The following is an 18,053-nucleotide window of genomic DNA, read 5'->3' as shown; positions in this document are numbered from 1 at the left end:
TGGGTAAACTTGCCTCAACAAAAAAGAGAGTAAAGGTCATCCTGATTGAACTTTCACTAAGCTTCATAAAGAAAATGAGAGTGATGAGTGTGATTTGTTATCCTGCTGAAGAAAGTGAGTATTATGTTAGAAGAAGAGGGAGCTGCTCTTAATTTAGAAAGAGAAGAAAAAAACAACACAAAAACTGAATTAAAATATGGAAACGACAGGAAAAACGGTAAAAGGAAAAGTTTGAGAAACAAAATGGAAATGTCAGAAGAAAGAAGAAAGTGCAGTGTCTGTAGAAGGGACAAGAGAAGGTACAAAAGCAAGAAGAAATACATGTAAGGCTTAAAGAAAACAAAGAACAGGATAGAGAATAGCATGTGAAACTAAAAGGAAAAAAAACAGAAGGAAGAAGGAGCAGCATCATCTAAAGATACTGAGGAGAACACACACTATGTGTCAAAGCCTTGACCTAGTAAACATATCAATGTGTGTGACATCGATGCCTGTTGCTAGTGACTGAAGTCTGAATTGTCATGACATTGTTTGAGTTGTTTGTGTGCAGAAGAGCACTAGATGGCACTAAGAGCACACGTGACACAAGTCAGAAGCCCACCTATACAGTATTTACTGAGTTTGTCCACAAGATGGCGGTACACAGCTGTGTATCACAGCAACAATTCCTCATTACTCTGCTGTTAAAAATGGAGTCCTTTATTGTGTATGCTGAACTGCTCGTGACTATTCATCTTTTCAGAATAAGAGGCAGCGTTGAATCATACTGAGACATTTATTTATGCAGGTATGTTTTCCATTTAGACTGAATGCAAATACAGCAAATACACACCACCAAGCACTAGGGGAATGTAGAGCAAAAGGCAGTGGAGAATTGAAGGTGGAGGCTTAACAGCAGAGTAGTTAAAGATCTCGTATCCATGTTCCATACATACAGTCCTGGTTTTCTAAGTTTAATGGGGCCAATAAAATATTTTCATCTAGTTTGAGTCAGAGATTCAGACACTTACTTTCCACTGTGTTCAATGTCATTTCCTTTACAAGACAGTCATTTACTTTCAAGACAGTTTCTTGTCACCTTGGACTGAGAGGAGAGGTCATTTTCCCATCTGCCTCGCGGTGATTAAGAGCACTTTCAGCTGAGCACTGACAAACTGCTGCTTTTGCTCCCATAACCACGACTCCAGACATAAGGCACCCATTCGTCTGACATTTCAACTGTCCTTTGCACTTACAGAACCTACAGAACACACATCTCTGCTCCTCTCAGTTTCTACATAGTGTACAGAATAATACACACAAGTATGGATATTTATTTATAAATGCAAGCCCTCCATCTTTCAAGCCACCACCACCACCACCAGCAGCAGCATACACAGGTTCTCTCCTGATACCTGTAGCTGGTTATCCATCAGTAGTGTGTCCAATTCTACAGCAAGGACATGTCGTTCCTCCCAGCAGGTTACAGTAGGCCTATATGTACTGCTATCATTGCAAGCAAGTGCCTTCACAACAGTCCAGTGTCATGTGACCAGATAAAAAAAAATAGAGCAAAATAGAATATACAAATCATCAGTTTGTGAATGTCTTGTTTTCACAGACACATCAACAGCAGGTTGACAGATTCAAGTCGGGGGGGGGGGCATCAGACGACGAGGGGCGACAAAGCCATGGTCATGGTGGATAGCTCCTTTGAATATCACTTTACCACTCCCGTTTTCTCGGTTTTGGTTATGCTTGGGCACACATGAGCGTTCACAGTTTTCTCCCTTTAGAGTGCACAGGATAAAAATAATGACTGCTTATTGCAAAATCTCACAAGCAGTGCACTTCACTGCTGCGGTTAACAGTAGCACAAATCTAACAATGATGGCAACACGGCTAACGCGGATCAGGCTTCATTAGAGGGTTTCTTATGTCTGGTAAGTGATGCATAGTATAGTATTAAAGGTCACCCAGTATATATGATTATATATGTGACAGATGGATGCCACACTATATGGTCTCGGCTTTGTCTGTAAGGGGGGGGGGGGCAGGGAGACGTTCACATTCACCACACCCATAAATATAAACTCATACACTATAATTTAAAAGAGTTAATCCAACAAAAAGTACCCATGTTACTCTGGTGGTTTCGAACCTTTCAGGCAGCGTCTGTAAAGATGCACTTTAAAGTTGCTATGATCTGTCTTTTAGATGTGTAAAGTGTTGCTCGTAGCAACACAGCCTCAGTTATCATGTTTTAGCCTCTTTTAGCTTACCGTTTTGGTTTGACAGCACCATGACTACTGTTTTGATCACTCTCCAGGCTCAGCATCAGCATAGTTTCCAACAGTAGTTAGCAGTTTTCTTAGCATCAGAGATTAACCCTTTGGACAAACACACCTCCAAATAACTATTAACTGTGATCCCTGTTGGCTGAATGTTTAAATAAAATCATAATGAAACTTTCTGTCAAAGTTATGTTTGCGGCTTGTTTCATTGCCTCCCTGTGGCTAAACAAATCGTAGCAGGTTGAGGTAATGACTGCTGATGTTGACATTTCACAGGTCATCATGACTTTAGAGTTGAGTCAGAAGTGTCTGAGTACCAGCTATAAATAATGAAGCTCTTTCAGAGAACGACGTTCACAAACGAGGACTGAAACCTTCCAAAACACAAGAATAACAACAAATTAAGTAAGTAAATAAAGTAAGAAAGTAAGAAATAAAAAAACAGTATCACATTTTGTGAAAACGTATTAGATACAGTTTAACATTATATTAAAATTTCTCTAAAAATCCAATAACTGTGCCCAGGAAGTGTGACCTGCATCTTTGTGATGGTTGAGCCGACACCGAAATGAAACAGTAAACAGTGAAGCAGGACGAGGACAGTGATGTTGATATAATGGAGACTGGGACCAGTTCCAGCTGTCCACTGAAGTACAGTCTGTCAACATGAGTATGTGTCCAGTGTTATTTGGCCCACAGTTCTTTGTTGTTTTTTTTCTCTCTGTAGGAGCTCAGTCGCATCATCACAGAGCTTCTCATGGGTTTCAAATGTGGACATGTTCATGTAGGTTTTTTCATTCCCTCTGCTATGTTTAATTGAATCATGCAGATTATAATCTGATATTATACATATTTCATAAACAAGCAAACACTCAACATAAATTAGATAATCTATAGATAAAAATGTAAAAAGCTAATAAGACAGCAGTTGATTATACTCAAGGTGTCACAGCTAGGAGGTGGCAACAACAAGCAAAAAGGCTGCCTCTTGCCACTTTACACCTCCTCGCCCCACCCACAGCGCTGTCCTCATACTTATACCCAACCCTCCTGTTTTCTTATATTTCATGTCATGGCGGTAGCAAATGTTTGTGAGCTTTAACAGAAAGACGTGTGAGAGCAGTGTGTTTGATTTAATCATATGCACGCTTTAAAAAGTGTGGAGTCGTTCGATAGGAGAGCACTTCCTGTTTCCATAAGAAGGGCTGGGATGGGCCGGGACAGGACGGGAGGCTGAGTCACAGTAGGTTTGTCTAAAGGGACAGGAGTGGAGGTCTACTGCTTCATGGAACGCAGTCTGTTCTTGTGTCAGTGTGTACACAGTGGGGTAGAGAGTCCTGGTATTGTGTTGGTGGCGTGCTGCAGAGCGGGCCAGGAGACACACAGCTGGAGGGCCCCCCCCCAATCTCAGGAGCCACCATGTTGGAATCAGGACTGCAACAAGACCACAACACACACACATCTGTCAGTAACATACACTAATCTGTCGCTCCACTTTAGAGGCATTGTGCATCCCAGGTAGTTATTTTGTGTATCTGTATATGGATTTATTGTGCATCTCTTTGTGGCTTTTTTCTTATTAGTCATTTTCATTTAGCACACTTCTGTATTTTTACACACTTCAGCCATTTTACATCCGTTTATAGTTATTTTGCAGTTCTTTACGGCCATTTGGCATCCCTTTGTAGTTGCATCACATCTCTTTAGCTGATTTATTATCTGATTCTGGTCCTTTGATGTATTTATAGTACTCCATGTAGTCCTTTTGCATCACTCTGTGCTTTCTATTTGTGATGAATATTTATCCATTTGTGGCCCTTTTGCATCCCTAGTAGTCAGTGGTGTGGACTGGATCTGGGGTCAGGTCTTAGATTGTGTCTCAGGACAAGACAAAACTTTTATAATTACTAATTACACTTTGCTCGTGGGGCGCACACATGATCACTTAAATGCACAACTACTGCCAGAGGCCATTAGTTTGACAGCCCTGTTATGACCTGCCTGCCCCCTTTGGATATGGTATGTCTTGGTAGTAATTGCCTCACTGACACAAATTCTGCATCTCATTATGGTCATTTGATGTATTTGTAGTCACTGAGCATCTCTTTGTGCTGTACACATAATGCATCTTTGTGATCATTTAATGATCATTTAATCAGTGCATATTAAAATCTCTTTGTAGTGCCACTGTGTCTTCACATCCTTTTGCTTTTGTATTTTTACTCACTCTCATTTTAGTCACAAGATCGACTTACTGTGCCATCTAGACACTATAGTATCCACACACACACCCACACACACACACACAGCCTGTCATTTACCTCTGTTTTCTGCTGTAGCTCCTCAGTGGGAGACTCTGTTTCCCTGATAACCACTGCTTTTGTCACCAACATGTCAGGATGCTGCTGCTTAGCCTCCTGGATCGCCATGGCGAGCGCCTGGGGACATAAAAACACACACAGCTCATAAATCCACATAGAGGCTTCTAGTACTTTGTGACTTATTACACCTACAGAGGAAGTGTATCAGCATGTCAAAAATTCTTCTTACCTGATGTTGGTCCACATCATCGTCTCCTGTGATTATGATCCTTTTCTCGATCCTGGTCTCTGAGTAGCCTCCTTTCACAGTCTGTAAACACACAGAGATGCTAACATGTATCACATGACAAAAGCCATCATCAAGTATGTCTTTGTTTTTATTATATGTATCTATATGTTTCATGTTTTGTGCAGCAGATACTTGTCATTAATACAGAAACCATCAGGGAAATCAGGAAAGATATTATTGTGCCTCTCACAATAATATCTTTCCATGTTGTTACCTTGGTAACTTGTGTTGTGGTTGCTGAGGTGACACTTTCAGCGGTGATGGTCAGAGGGGACACAACAGACTCCCTCACCTGGGTGTCTGCTTTTACCTGCAGCACAATCATTAGAGGAAGTCACACATGTTCACAGACAACATGGGGGGAAGGGGGCTCCTGAACTTAACTTTCACACATCTGAAATGTCAGTGTAAACGCTGGAACTAATCCTGAGGCATGTACGTTTTATTGTCTTTATACACTTCAAAGCCACACACTGTAAGATGATTGCAGACTGGCCCTTTAACAGCGACCATCATCTCATCATCATCTGCCTCTGGATAGGTAATAGAATAGACAGAGGTCTCCTGTAATGGCTGCTCCAGTTTTATACATGACAGCTAAAATATTCAAGCATGCAACAAAACAAAAACAGTGTGATTACTCAGTAAATCTTGTCTGTTAGATACTGTGGGATGCATTTATCTGCCTTTACATCCTGAGTCTATTTTTCATTAAAGTGAGTCATCATCATGACATCAAACAGCAGCAGTGAGCCAACAGAGACTTGAGAACATTTGGGTCACTTCATTATTCATTCCTACACCTTTTTAGAAGGATATGATATAAAGGTCGAGGCTGAAAAAGTAGAAAGCAGCACCACAATGGCTGAAGTTTTTCACTGTAACACACACACAGTCTCTGATGTATTTCCTCTATAAAGGTACTTACAGGGGAGCCATTTTCTTTAGGGGCAGCATGAGTCTGGGGGCTGATGACTTCATAGATCTGAAGGAGATAGAGAGGTTGTCCTTATTAGCAGTTGTTGAAAATAAGCAACCATAAAAAGCATTAAAAGAAATTAAAAATACACAAAATTAGACATAAAGTTAAAGATAAATAAAGATGTTTTAAGTCTCCTTAATTTTCCCATGTGCCTTGTTTTATGGGACACTTTTGCTTCAACAGCACAATCATGCCTAAAAGCCTGGGTCAGTGGTTGTCACACCGCAACCATGGGGCCTTTGGTGCAGATCGTGTCCCAGCAGGGAAATAATGGCTGTAGTTAAACCTAATAGGGCCTGCACAGCACACAGTTTGACATGTAAGAGAGCTTTCAGGTGAGCTAGTTCAAACGTCCTGGTGTTCTGCATGCTGGCTCACTGTCATGACCACTGATGGATGGAGTCATTGTTAATGAGCTTTATTTCACTACTATGACAAGTCAATGTGATGCTAATAATGTAATGTTCACATATTTTCTACCCTATTGAAGTAAACATGAAGCCATTTTAACTGCTATTAACAAACAGGCAGCAACTAAGCCAGCCGTTTCTGACCTCCACACTGCACATGCTCTCTTTAGGATGGCTCACTAGTGGTATTTTTTTATGCATCCACTGGGGACACAGTGAGAAACACATTAGACCATATCTCCATCCTATTGGCTGAACGCTGATGGATATTTCATCATAGGACTGACAGATAATTTAGGAATTATATTATCCATTAGGTTAAGAGTTGTAATGGGATGTACGGCCCATTTTAAGAAGTAGTATAGCAAACAAACAAAGAAAAAAGTAAATAAATAAACTGCTTTGAGCATATCACCTCAGTTTATAACACAAATGTGACAAAAATGTCAGCAAGTACTTTACAATGGATGCTCCTATTTTTTCATGACTGCACTCAATGAATTATGTATGTAAGCGAAAACAAATTTGTCTATAATCCGGTGGCAGTGCTAAAAATTCAAAGCCTGTCAGCAACATGCAGACAGCTGGCACAGAGCAGCAGCTGAACCTTTGTGCTGCTGCTGTGAGACTTAACAGACAGGCAGGACATGTCTCCCTCTGCTGGCTGTGCTGTGTCACTGCTGGAGATCTCTTATCTGCCTACAGATGACGTCATCCTGCTGCAGATACACACACACAGACACACAGACACACACACTGTACTGTAGCGGGCTCCTCCGACATCTTTGAAAATTTGACTCGGCGCTGCTCTGGCACTTCAAAAGCCCCCACCCCCCCCCACCCACCACATCATTGCCTGAGTTCATCCACGCCATTAGCTGAACGGCTAAAAGAGCTCAGTGATGATTACATTTTAATAAGGCACCTGTGGGACAGCCAGCCTGCACTCAAATCTCTGCCTCCGGAGATGAATGAGATTCGCACCTGCTTTCATCATCCTCATTAATATACTGTCAATACTTTAATCACCCCATAATGATGCCATTATGTCACCCCTGTCTGGGGAATACAGCCGTCATGTCACTGAAGCCCAAAGAAAATGCTTCTTCTTTCAATCGAGGCTCAAGTGTTCCTTGTGAAATTCTTCCTCCTAAGTCTGATGGAACTGTCCCTGTCACACTTATTATCCTCACACGCTCTTTGTACCAGTGATTAATGTATCAACAATGTATGTCTGTATACAAATATCGTACAAGCCAATTCATAGTATAACTATGAATATACTTATTAAAAACTACACTTTTATTTTCACGTTAGAGTCAGTGGCTGGTTAGCTCAGCTAGAAAAGTTAGCACTGGCTGAAGGTATACAACACACCTATCAGAACCATGAATGCAATAATTAACATTAACAACTTCTTTTTTGGTTTAAATACATACTTACATACATACATACATAAACAGAAAAATAACAGGCAATCGAATGATGAAAGATGAGATGAAAGTGACTGGCCAAGAGGGGGCATGTAACATGTAAAATTAAAAAATGAGTTTAAGTTTAAATATTTAACTATAAAAATAGCTGACAGTGTAAAGTGGTAATGATCTTAGATGATAGATATATTACTAATGTTGTTGTTTTGTTTTTCTCTGTCTTCTTGCTTACATGCTGTTTGTGTCATTACCTGTGGTGAGACATTCATGATGTTGCCATGGACTTCTGACCCATTTGTGTGCATCTCCGTCTTGTTGTCGGCACTCTTCAGCTTGTGGGCCACACTCACAGCTGCGGCGTCTTTCTTTGCCACCGGAGGCTGTGTGAGACACAAATACTAAAGTCAAACAGCAGCAAATGGTCTTCAAGAGCAAGTGATCCTCTGAAGGGTTCAGGTCTGTCGCTGGAGCAGCACATTTTTCAGAACAAAGCAAATGAACACTGTAACAGAAAGAAAATGTTTTTCTTTTATTAGACTGTTGGATTTGATAACATAAAAATGATGGTAAAAAAGCAGGGGATTCAAAATATAAAACACAGATACAACTAAAATGCTTAAAAAACTTAACTCAAATACAAATCAACAAACATCAACAAAATGTAGAAAATCAATGGTCAAATAAAAACAGCAGGGTGAGTCCAGGCAGTGTGTTGATGATGAAGATGATGATGATGAAGAAGGATGAATACGTTCATCTGACTACCTCATGATGCACTCCCTCCACAGGAAGCCTCTCCTCTATCGGGGACTTGCTCCGGGACCCCATTAGACGTGCAGAGTAGAACCTGGAGGTCTCCTCAAAGTCCTCCCGGCCCACCTCCGGCTGCCGCTCCCTCTCTCCTAGCTCAGACATGCCCTTAGAAAAGTCGTCCATGCCGGAGTGCAAGTCTGTGATGACGGTGAAGTCAACCTCAGCCTCCAGGCTGGACGTGGAGCTCACCGTCATGCTGGAGCACTTGCGCTCGATGCCCAGGTGGGTTTCCCTCATGCAGGCCACCGTGTCCCGCTCCTGCTCTTCCTCAGAGGCTGCACTCGGCTGAGGCCTCCGCTCCACAAGCTCTTTCTGGTGCAGGTACAGACACAGGGACAGGGCTCTGACATTACATGACAAGTCATTTGGACGGAGACGACATGTAATGGGAGCATCCTCCAATATATGTGTGCTATGTGGATTTAAAAGATCAAACTAAAGGCCATGCATGCATAGGTACATAAAGAAAAAAAACCCCAAGAAACACCAATAATAATTTTTATGCAGGTCAGCGCAACAACTTGGTGTCAAATGTGACCAATGAAGTTATTAGCTATGATAAAAATGCAAAACAAACTTCTATTCTCTAAAGCTGCTACTGGTTCATACCAGCTGGAGCCAGAGTTGATTCAGAAACAAAACAGTGCACTGCTGATGCTCCGGGTCCAACAGGAGTGAACATGAACACAGATCACCAAACTAAATATTGCAACCATCTGTCACAGCAGCACATCTTCTGGCAGCAAAGCTATTTCTTTCAGACAAACCAATCAGAGAAAACAAACTTTGTTGGAGGCTTGTCTGGGTCTCAGCAGGACACTCACAAAATTTAGCAACTTTACAAACTTTCAAGCTAACTTGAACTAATTTAACTCATTTTTGTGGTGCTAAATGTAGCAGTTAGCTCAGACATTAACTTTTATTTATTTCATCATTTACCAATTTTAACTTCCAGCAAGTACAGTATGTACTATTTCTACATTTATTAAAGGTAGGGTAGGAGATTTTGAAAACTCAGTGAGAGTCAGCCAGATTTTGAAAGTAAACCCTGTTCTCTCGGAGCTCACCCCGAAGCCACGCCTCCCAACCAGTCTGTGACTTCGGCCATCATGCACATACCTCTCTGATGCGTGCAGAACAGGAAGAGAGCAGCCAACCAGCCAACTATACACGCAGGTACACCTCGTAGGATTTTATAGCTTCCACAGATGATTCATATTGTTCGTTTTAAAGCGAAACTGCCGAAGTAATCAGTTGCTATCAGATTGTAAAGAGAAGTTACACTAATTTAACAAAAAGTGCATCAGAATGAAATCTCCTACCCTACCTTTAAGTCTGTTTGTTTTTCACAAACTGAAAATATGAATTTGATAACCCAGCCGGGGCAGTTGTGTTATTCTCTGAGATGGTTAGTATGTGGTGGTGTCTTCATTGCGTATTTAAATAAATATCATATTTTATTATGATTGATAAGACAACTAAAAATGATACCAGCAATGCCAAATGACAACAATTCAATTCCGGCTCTAGTGATGAATGAGTATCCTCTATAGCGTTTTGGTCAGAAGAAGCTAGTGTGGTAGAAGCCATGCATTTTAGCCATGAAAGAGGAAAATAGGAGATTGGTGGAGCACATAAAGGTGGGGTTTAATTACAAAAGAACAACCTTAAAGTCAGCAAATGGCTCTTCATATATAGCAGGAGTGGAGACGGGCTCCTGCAGGGGGAAGCAGAGGAAAGAGCAGAGGGGGAACTGTAAGTTAGCACAAGCTGAAGTGGACAGCGTACTGACAGACCCCCACACACACAATCACACACACACACCCATCCTAACAGTACTTAATCAGAGCCTGAGAACAAGATATTTCAATGCAAACCTAAACTGGGATCCTGGTGGGTGACTGAGATTCCAACTATGAGCAAAGCAAAACTAAGTTCTCATATCTACCAAATCAGTAATTTGATATTTTAGTAGCTCAAACCCAAGTTTAGGTGAGAAATTCAGCCAGTCCACTCTTTGCCTGCTGGCTCTTTTCAGACCCAGTCAGGTCCAAATGGATCCAGGCACAAATTTCAAGCATTAGTTTACAGTAACACAGCACACGGCGGACAGAAAGGTGAGCTCACTGTAACACACAACATCACACAAAGGCAACATCTGCAGCCGCTTCAAAGGCAGGACAAGAGAATCATGCAGCTGGTTTCTACGACAGGATGGAAACACTGCTGTACATCTGTTCACAAACTGTCAGATACTGTTGTGTTTCTGTCAAAATGAGTGGGTCCACATGTTTGGAGGAGCACCTATGGTTTCCCACACTACCTGAGTTCAATCAGATCTTGATATGATTGTCACTCGTTATTGAAGTGTGTTCACAACAGCTCTTCTCATGCCTGTTTAATCCAATGGATGCAAGAGCTTGACTGAGATGAAAAGGTGGGAAATGATGAAAGCTGTCATGTCTATTCACTTCAAATTCCTTTCATTCCAGTGTGCAAACGCGTGCAAGCTCCCACTGATACCAACAGTGAAATGAAAGCAGCAAATCTGACTGTCAGGCACTGAGCTGTGGTGTGTGTCTGCTCACTGCCTGCTGGGGCTTCACAGTAAGGAGGAACCAGTGTGTTTAGAACACTGCCTGGTCTTCTATCCAAATGGGGCTGATTTATTATCAGCCATGTGAAGAAGCACGGGAACAGTTCCTAATGTTTTCTAAGAGTTTCACAATCACCTCAGCACAAACCAATTCTATACTCCATTTGTCTCTAATTTTGGGAGATAATAGCTCTCTCTAACAGAGTAACACTTCCTCAAATGACTGATTTAATTTGTAACATTCATATGCAATAAATCGTTTTGTATTTCCTGTTTGCAAATAGCATGAAGATGTGAAAAACATCCAGTGATAAAACATGAGCCTTCCTTTCCTCGCCACCCTCTGACAGAACAGCATGAGAGGGAAAGAAATTTAAGGCTCAGGAGTTGGAGAACGAGAAGATAAACCAACAACTAAAACATGAGATATTGATTTCTGTCTTCTAAACTTTCACAGCCAGTGTTGAGCTGTACAGATTTGCCAAACAGTGGGGTGCATGTTCAGGGCGATTGCAGTGGATAAATTGAGTTGCCATATGAGAACATGTCCAAACTTTTTTGACTGACGGAGCAGAAGTACCACTACCAACAGGTAGGATGGATGAGTGTTTCAAGTCACTGAAAACGTAGGAAAAAAGAAAAGAAAAGAAAAATGGCGTGCGAGTCTGTCTGAAGCTCATGCTTTGTTTCCAATGACTGAATAGCAGATGCCAAGCACAGTTACCGAGTGTCTCTTCTTGGCTGCGTCCAGGCTCGGCTCCCTGCCGGCATTTCGGCTGTTCCGCAGTATTAGTCCAGACTCCCTGGCCTTCTGTGTTTTCACCGGCGGGGCTGGGGGAGCCATTTTGGGAAGCGCTGAAATCTTTGAGCCAAATGACTGACTCTCACTAAATCCTCTTGGAGACTGAAAGCCATCATCTGGATGTTCTGTTTTAGGGACACCCTCCAGATCTGCTGTGAATGCTGGATGGAAGGAGGAGACGTCAGTCCAGTTGAGGTCTGAGGATCCTTCTGGAGAGCCCACCGACCAGCGGTATTCTCTTCTCATCGCACAGGGCTCCTCCGGCCCTGTGCGATCCCTTTCATCCTTACATGCCACGCTCTTTGACCTCTCTGGCTTGAGAGGTACGATTCGGGTTATTTCTGACTGGTAGTTGCTGCCTGACAGCCGATGGAAAGACGTCCTCTGACCTCTGTCACCCATGAAACCCTCAACATCCTCTCCTCCAGAACTGCTGATCTTCCTCTCGTGGGTCCTGACCTGTCGAAGTTTCACCTCTGCTAGCTCTTTATTGTCAATAAGGCCCTTCCCTCGCACCTTCATCACACACTCTGCTTTAACACCTGCTGATGAACTATCATGTTCCATCCTCCCAGGTCCGTTCACTGAGCCTAAATCCATATCTGTTGTGCCAGCCTGGCTCACTTTTTTCTTTACCTGCTCTGTTTCTTGGGTGGAGACCTCCCTGCTTTCTCCTACTGATATATCCTCTTGTTCTTTATAGACCCTGACTGACTGATCCTTCCCTAATCCCTGATCATCTTTCTTCATCACCACTGGGGGAGACTCACAATGATCTCCTCTTTGAGGTGTTTTGTCAGAATTGTTGTCTGAGTCTGAGCCCTCGTCTTCTTCTCCACTAGAGTCGCTGCTTCCCTTCCTGTGGATGTGCTCTGCGGGCATTCCCAGGTTCAGGCTCTGGGGTCTCCTCTTTTTCCTTGGTTTGGAAGATGTGCATTCCTTTACGTTGCGGGAGCCTGGGGCCACATCACTGTTCGCCTCAGGGTCTGAGGCGTTAGAGGGTTTATTTTGAGATTTATCTGTGTTCTCAGATAATTGAACCACAAAGCGTCGAGGCTCAGAGCATACGTCTGCCTCTCTGGAGGATTTTGCTGATGGAAATTCATCAATATGGCTTTTCATTTCTTTTCTCTCATACCCTGTTACCTCTTTCTGTATCATCTTGGTAATATTTATCTCTTTTTCCAGCTCCTTTTTCTCCCATGAAGAATCAGATGTGAGAGATTTGTTCTTTTCTTCTGCCTTCCAGTCATGGTCTTGCTGATAAGGTTCTTGTTTTTCAATCAATACCCACTCCTCAGAGCCCTACATGTTGGTATAGATTAAACACAGTTAGACAGGCCAAGCAAAGCTGCTGAAAAAAATGAAATAACACAATGGTTTCAATCACAGTGCACAGAAAAAAGTTGTAAACTTGCAATACTGATTTAATTTATACAAATATTGCAGGTGGACATAGGGCCACATTCTACAAATTGTAACATGAAAAAGGAAGAGAGAGAGAAGTGCAACCTCAGGTGAAGTCACCAGAGTCTTCTGGACGAAACCCTCAACAGAGAGGCTGTTAACAGGGTCCTTTCCCACTGCTCGGCCCACAAACTGGCCAACGCGAGGCAGAAAAGAGAAAGGTTAAAAGAGAAGGAAGAACAGTCATTAGAGCTCAGACTCAAATGACGGAGTGAATTAGTGAGACACACAGTTTGGAAAAAGGAGAAAATGGAAAAAGAATCGCTGCTGACAGGACTTAACGTTATTCTGTAGAAACTTTTTAATGAACTTCAGACTAAAAACATGCAATCTCATGTACCTGACAGCCACCAAATCCACAAACCCAAATCAGCAGACATTTGCAATGCAAATATTTCCCCCCCTGTAACTACATCAAAGACCTGCGCTCAAGTGAATCTCTTGGAAACACTCAAGAGCAGCCAGACTTCCCCAGCCTTCGACTGTCAGTCAAACAGAATAATGCCCCCTCCTGCCCCTCCTCCTCCTCTTCCTCCTCTGGATGACACATGCAGCAGATAACGTTTTCATCTGCAGACAACATTTGACATTCTATGAGCATAATCTGATTGTGCCAGACAGCAGATGAGAGATTGTCTGAAGGCAACTTAGGCACCATCAACGACAGAACTATCTTAAGAGTCCAATCTTAAATATTCAAAATGCCAATTACCAAAATGTGATCAAAGCTTGAGAGATTGTATGATGTGGCATAAAGAAAACAGTGTCACTGTTCAGCAATCAAATGACTGATAATTAATTTTTCAAGTGGCTCACATTCAGTAAATCTCAAAAGCATCTTCAATCTTATCTCATCAAGATGGTTCCTTCTGTGCTACTTGTCAGTCATCTTGTGACTCAAGTGCCTCAGAGATATTGTCATAATTATCCCGGTACTCCAGAGAAAGCCAGAATGCACTTCATTATACACGCAGGTTTCAAAATAAACCTGTTTGTTCCTGTGAGCAGTGATATCATTGCACAGTAGATACCTGTTTTATACCTGCATCATTAACTACCCTTAATGATCATGTTTTTACAGTCATAAGGTACAGCTTATCTTTTGACTGAGTGCCATTAAAAAGTGCCTAAAATATGTCCTGGGTTGTTTAGAGTCAGACATTTAACATGACAGTGCTCCCATGGTAATATCAATGCACTTTAATGGAATGTCAACCATCAGAGGTCACTGAATTTGATATTGACCATAATGGACTTGAAAGCCCTCCGGACTCCATCTCAGCCCGCACCCCCTCCCCTTTGCCACCACCAACCCCCACCAGCTTCTACTCACAGCCTTCTTCTCTGGTGTGCCAGTCGGCGAGGTTGCTGACAGACGCTTCTCGCGGTTCATCAGCTTGCTGTTGGGCTCCCTCAGGGCTCTCTTCAGCTCGTTGATGCTGGCCTGGTGCTTCAGCAAGACATCCTGTGACTTATCCAGAAACTGTATGAGGGCCGGCGGCACAAGGAAAAACGAGACAGAAGGAGGAAAAGAATGATCTGTCAGTATCACATCAACATCACTGCTCACATCAACATATCTGCTACGCTCAACCCAACATGCTATGAGATAATGCTGCATATACACTGGAGAGAATGCAAAGACAAGTGCTTATATGAAGGAGGATACCTCAGATATAACATGGACACATCTGAGAAACTAAAGAGGACTGATACAAGTGAAATCACAAGAACATTGGTGGAAAAATTATCAAATGAATGAGAGAGATTGGAGGACTGGAGTGATGTGGAATTTTGCTTTCATAACAATATAAGGTATTAATATAATATATTTAATACAGATATGTGGTACACAGGTGTCCCACGTTACCTGAATGTTATATATACTGTAGTGGATAGTGTTATTCAGTTATTATTTACAATATTAAGTGGTACTGCTACACTAAAAAAGGACTCGTGGAAGAGAGTCTGTCCTAGGATATCCACTTTAGTAAAGCAGCTGAGCACTTCCCCTAATGGACAGAAAACATGCACAGATACTTTTCAGACACTTAAGTAGGAAAGGAGAATGGTCGCTCTCTTTCTTCAACAGCAGTACTAGAGACTTGTCATCAGAAAGTCTCTAGTACTGCTGTATATATATTTTTCAATATTACAGTTGCTCGAAAGCGGTGAATGCAGACATGTCTGAATCACTACAATCCTCTAAAGACGCAATGAATTAGCTGCACACACAAGCAAAAGCACAAGAGCCGAACGCAGGAATCTGTACCTCCTGTTTGTGACGAGGAGTGGTCTCCTGGTCCAACTGAGACAGCAGAGTTGGGGCAGGAGAATGGGCAAATGAGTCAGAAGTGAGGAGTGCAGGGGAAGAGAGTGCAGGAACAAGGTTCAGATGCAGAGACAAGGGGGTAGGTCAATAAGAGGACAGGCAGACAGACTGACAGACAGACCGAAACGATGGATTTGGCTACTTCATACCATGCCTAAGATTATGATATTATTTCAAAAACATCCCAGCAGACATTTTTGGAATTTGACTGATATTATTGGCCATTTTGAGTGCTGTACACACTGTCTGTCAAATGTTTGTTGGGATGTTACACTGTGACAAATAACACACAACTTATGCAGCATCACTTGTTTATGTGGTGCAATGCAACACAGTGTTTTCTGTGATGGCTGCGGTGACAGTTACTGTACAGAGGAAGATCAGCAGAGAGGATGAGGGACAACAATATAACCATGATGTGTGGACACAGACAGAGACCAGCAAATACCTCCTGTTTACTGTCAACTGCTGACCCAGCCTCCTCCTTATCGCCAGCAAGAGTTAAAAATAGAAAAAGCATGTTAGCAACAGAACGCTACGCTCGAGTTTGCATTTCTCAGCAAAATGAAAGAGGGTTAACTACTGTAAAGCTGTTAGTGGGGTTTATGAGCAGTGCACTATAAGCATGTAAGCCTAAGTGAATAGGAGTGAAAGGAGAAGAGTTAGTAAATGCTAAATCCACTAAAGCCACTACAGTGTTATGCCCCTGCTAGATAAACCTGAAAAGGCCTGAGGAGCTTGCACTGCACCTCTTCACCTCCTCACTCCTGCCGTCCCTGCTCTTTCCACAAATTAAAACAAACCCATGAAGGACATCAGGATCCCTACCACGATCTCTTTCTTTCTGCTGGGAGTTACATTTCCATCCTGGTCCGTCTCCTGGTCCTGCTCTTTTTCCTCCTCGTCCTGTTCCAGACTGGGCTCCAGCTCAGTCTCCTGTTCGTCCACAGAGGGGTTGCGGAGACGTCGCTGTTCACTGATGCTGCGGTGGGACAGGCTGTCATGGTTCTCACACATGGACGATACCGGCCGGGAGAACTCTGCTCGTCAGAGAAGAGGAACTATTATAACAACCATGTCAGGAGCTCAACTCATGTGTGTCTTCAGCATAGTTTGAGAAGTACAACTAAATGTCCAACTTTTTCTTTAAAAGTCAAAGTTGAATGACCTTTCAGAAAATTAAAATAATAATAAAAAACATTGTGTATAAATTCAAAAAGACATATTTGTACTGATTACTACTGTTGCTCTCACCTCCATCCAAGCTCCTGGACAGCAGGTACCTCTTGCTGGTGGAGCGCTCAAAGTGAGGAGCTGGCCGGTCTATAAGGGCACTGGCCTGCCTGGTTTGAGCCTGTGTCCTCCCACTGTATCGAAACTTTGAACCCATCACCAAGAAACCCTTAGGAGGAGGTTCTGGAGACACCAACCTGGGGAAACACAAACAGGAACTAGCAAATAAAAGTTCAAACAATGTGACTGCCTTTTACCTTTTAGTTTGTGTCTGAAATGCTGAATCAGGTTTCATCATGAGGTCACTAGCAAAGCTAATATGGCCCTGATAATAGCCTGAGGGTGGCTGCAGCTAATGAAGCTCTATGAGAGGAAATGTTTGGTTTGCCTCAATGGGCACTGAACAGAAAAGTGAATCAATTCTTACCGGAAGAAGGTGTGATGCTCAATGCAGACCTTCCACAGCCTCTTGGCAGCTCTGTGGTTTGGAAGCTTAAAGCCGATTGTACTTTCAAATTGCTCATACTGAACGAAAGAGAACAATAGAAGAAGAATGAGGCGGTGGGAGCAGCAGCAGTGTGTTCATTCTGCTTTGTACTTTTTGCAGACTGAAATTTAAAATGCAATGCCTTTATTAAAAAAAATCTATAAATATTTGACATCTTGTACCTGCATGGACACAGAACCCAATCAATATAAACAGCCTTTGCTTTGTGCTTGCCTAAACAGCTACTATTTCTACATCAATGCAAACACAATTTGAACACAGTCTGCAGAGTGGACAGAAAGGAGCAGAGCTACAGTGGTAACGATAGCATCCAGTTTTCAGACGCTGGGAGCAAAGGGGTGAAAAACTATTTCATGGCTCTATATTTACACTCTTTATCCCTCTGTTCTGACTGTGGCTGCAGCTGTGGCAGCTCTCTTGAAGGAGTCCTTTATTTGGCTCCATCACAGGCTCACTGTGCGGCTCTGTCACTTGACTGGGTCTAACCCAGACAGCCTGACTCACTGAGGCTCAGCATGGAGGATAAGCTGCAGCGCCGTGCAGCACAATGCAGCATGGAGCGCCAAAATATAGACCTCACTGCACAGAGGAGCT

The 18,053-nt window shown here is 42.5% G+C and overlaps 1 protein-coding gene across 3 annotated transcripts in view; it reads right to left on the bottom strand.

Annotated features, from left to right (window-relative positions):
- Window positions 1–761: 761 nt before the first annotated feature.
- Window positions 762–18,053, bottom strand: part of LOC114435918 (band 4.1-like protein 1) — a 63,024-nt gene continuing 45,732 nt past the window's right edge. For 2 of the 3 annotated variants that reach the window (XM_028405886.1, XM_028405885.1), the window contains exons 10-25: window positions 17,379–17,476; window positions 16,973–17,148; window positions 16,547–16,758; window positions 16,167–16,202; window positions 15,659–15,694; window positions 14,720–14,869; window positions 13,432–13,518; window positions 11,842–13,224; window positions 10,188–10,238; window positions 8,474–8,833; window positions 7,960–8,088; window positions 5,812–5,868; window positions 5,098–5,193; window positions 4,824–4,904; window positions 4,595–4,711; window positions 762–3,707 (exon numbers count right to left, since the gene is read on the bottom strand). In XM_028405886.1, the coding sequence (XP_028261687.1) occupies window positions 3,702–3,707; window positions 4,595–4,711; window positions 4,824–4,904; window positions 5,098–5,193; window positions 5,812–5,868; window positions 7,960–8,088; window positions 8,474–8,833; window positions 10,188–10,238; window positions 11,842–13,224; window positions 13,432–13,518; window positions 14,720–14,869; window positions 15,659–15,694; window positions 16,167–16,202; window positions 16,547–16,758; window positions 16,973–17,148; window positions 17,379–17,476 (3,075 nt within the window). In that variant the 3' untranslated portion in view covers window positions 762–3,701. The remainder of the gene's footprint in view (window positions 3,708–4,594; window positions 4,712–4,823; window positions 4,905–5,097; window positions 5,194–5,811; window positions 5,869–7,959; window positions 8,089–8,473; window positions 8,834–10,187; window positions 10,239–11,841; window positions 13,225–13,431; window positions 13,519–14,719; window positions 14,870–15,658; window positions 15,695–16,166; window positions 16,203–16,546; window positions 16,759–16,972; window positions 17,149–17,378; window positions 17,477–18,053) is intronic. The other variant, XM_028405887.1, reaches the window with a different exon arrangement.

The sequence above is a fragment of the Parambassis ranga genome, chromosome 5 (assembly GCF_900634625.1).
Source record: "Parambassis ranga chromosome 5, fParRan2.1, whole genome shotgun sequence".
Lineage (NCBI taxonomy): Eukaryota > Metazoa > Chordata > Actinopteri > Ambassidae > Parambassis > Parambassis ranga.
Note: the sequence above shows the minus strand (reverse complement) of the source record. Positions and strands in the feature narration are given on the sequence as shown.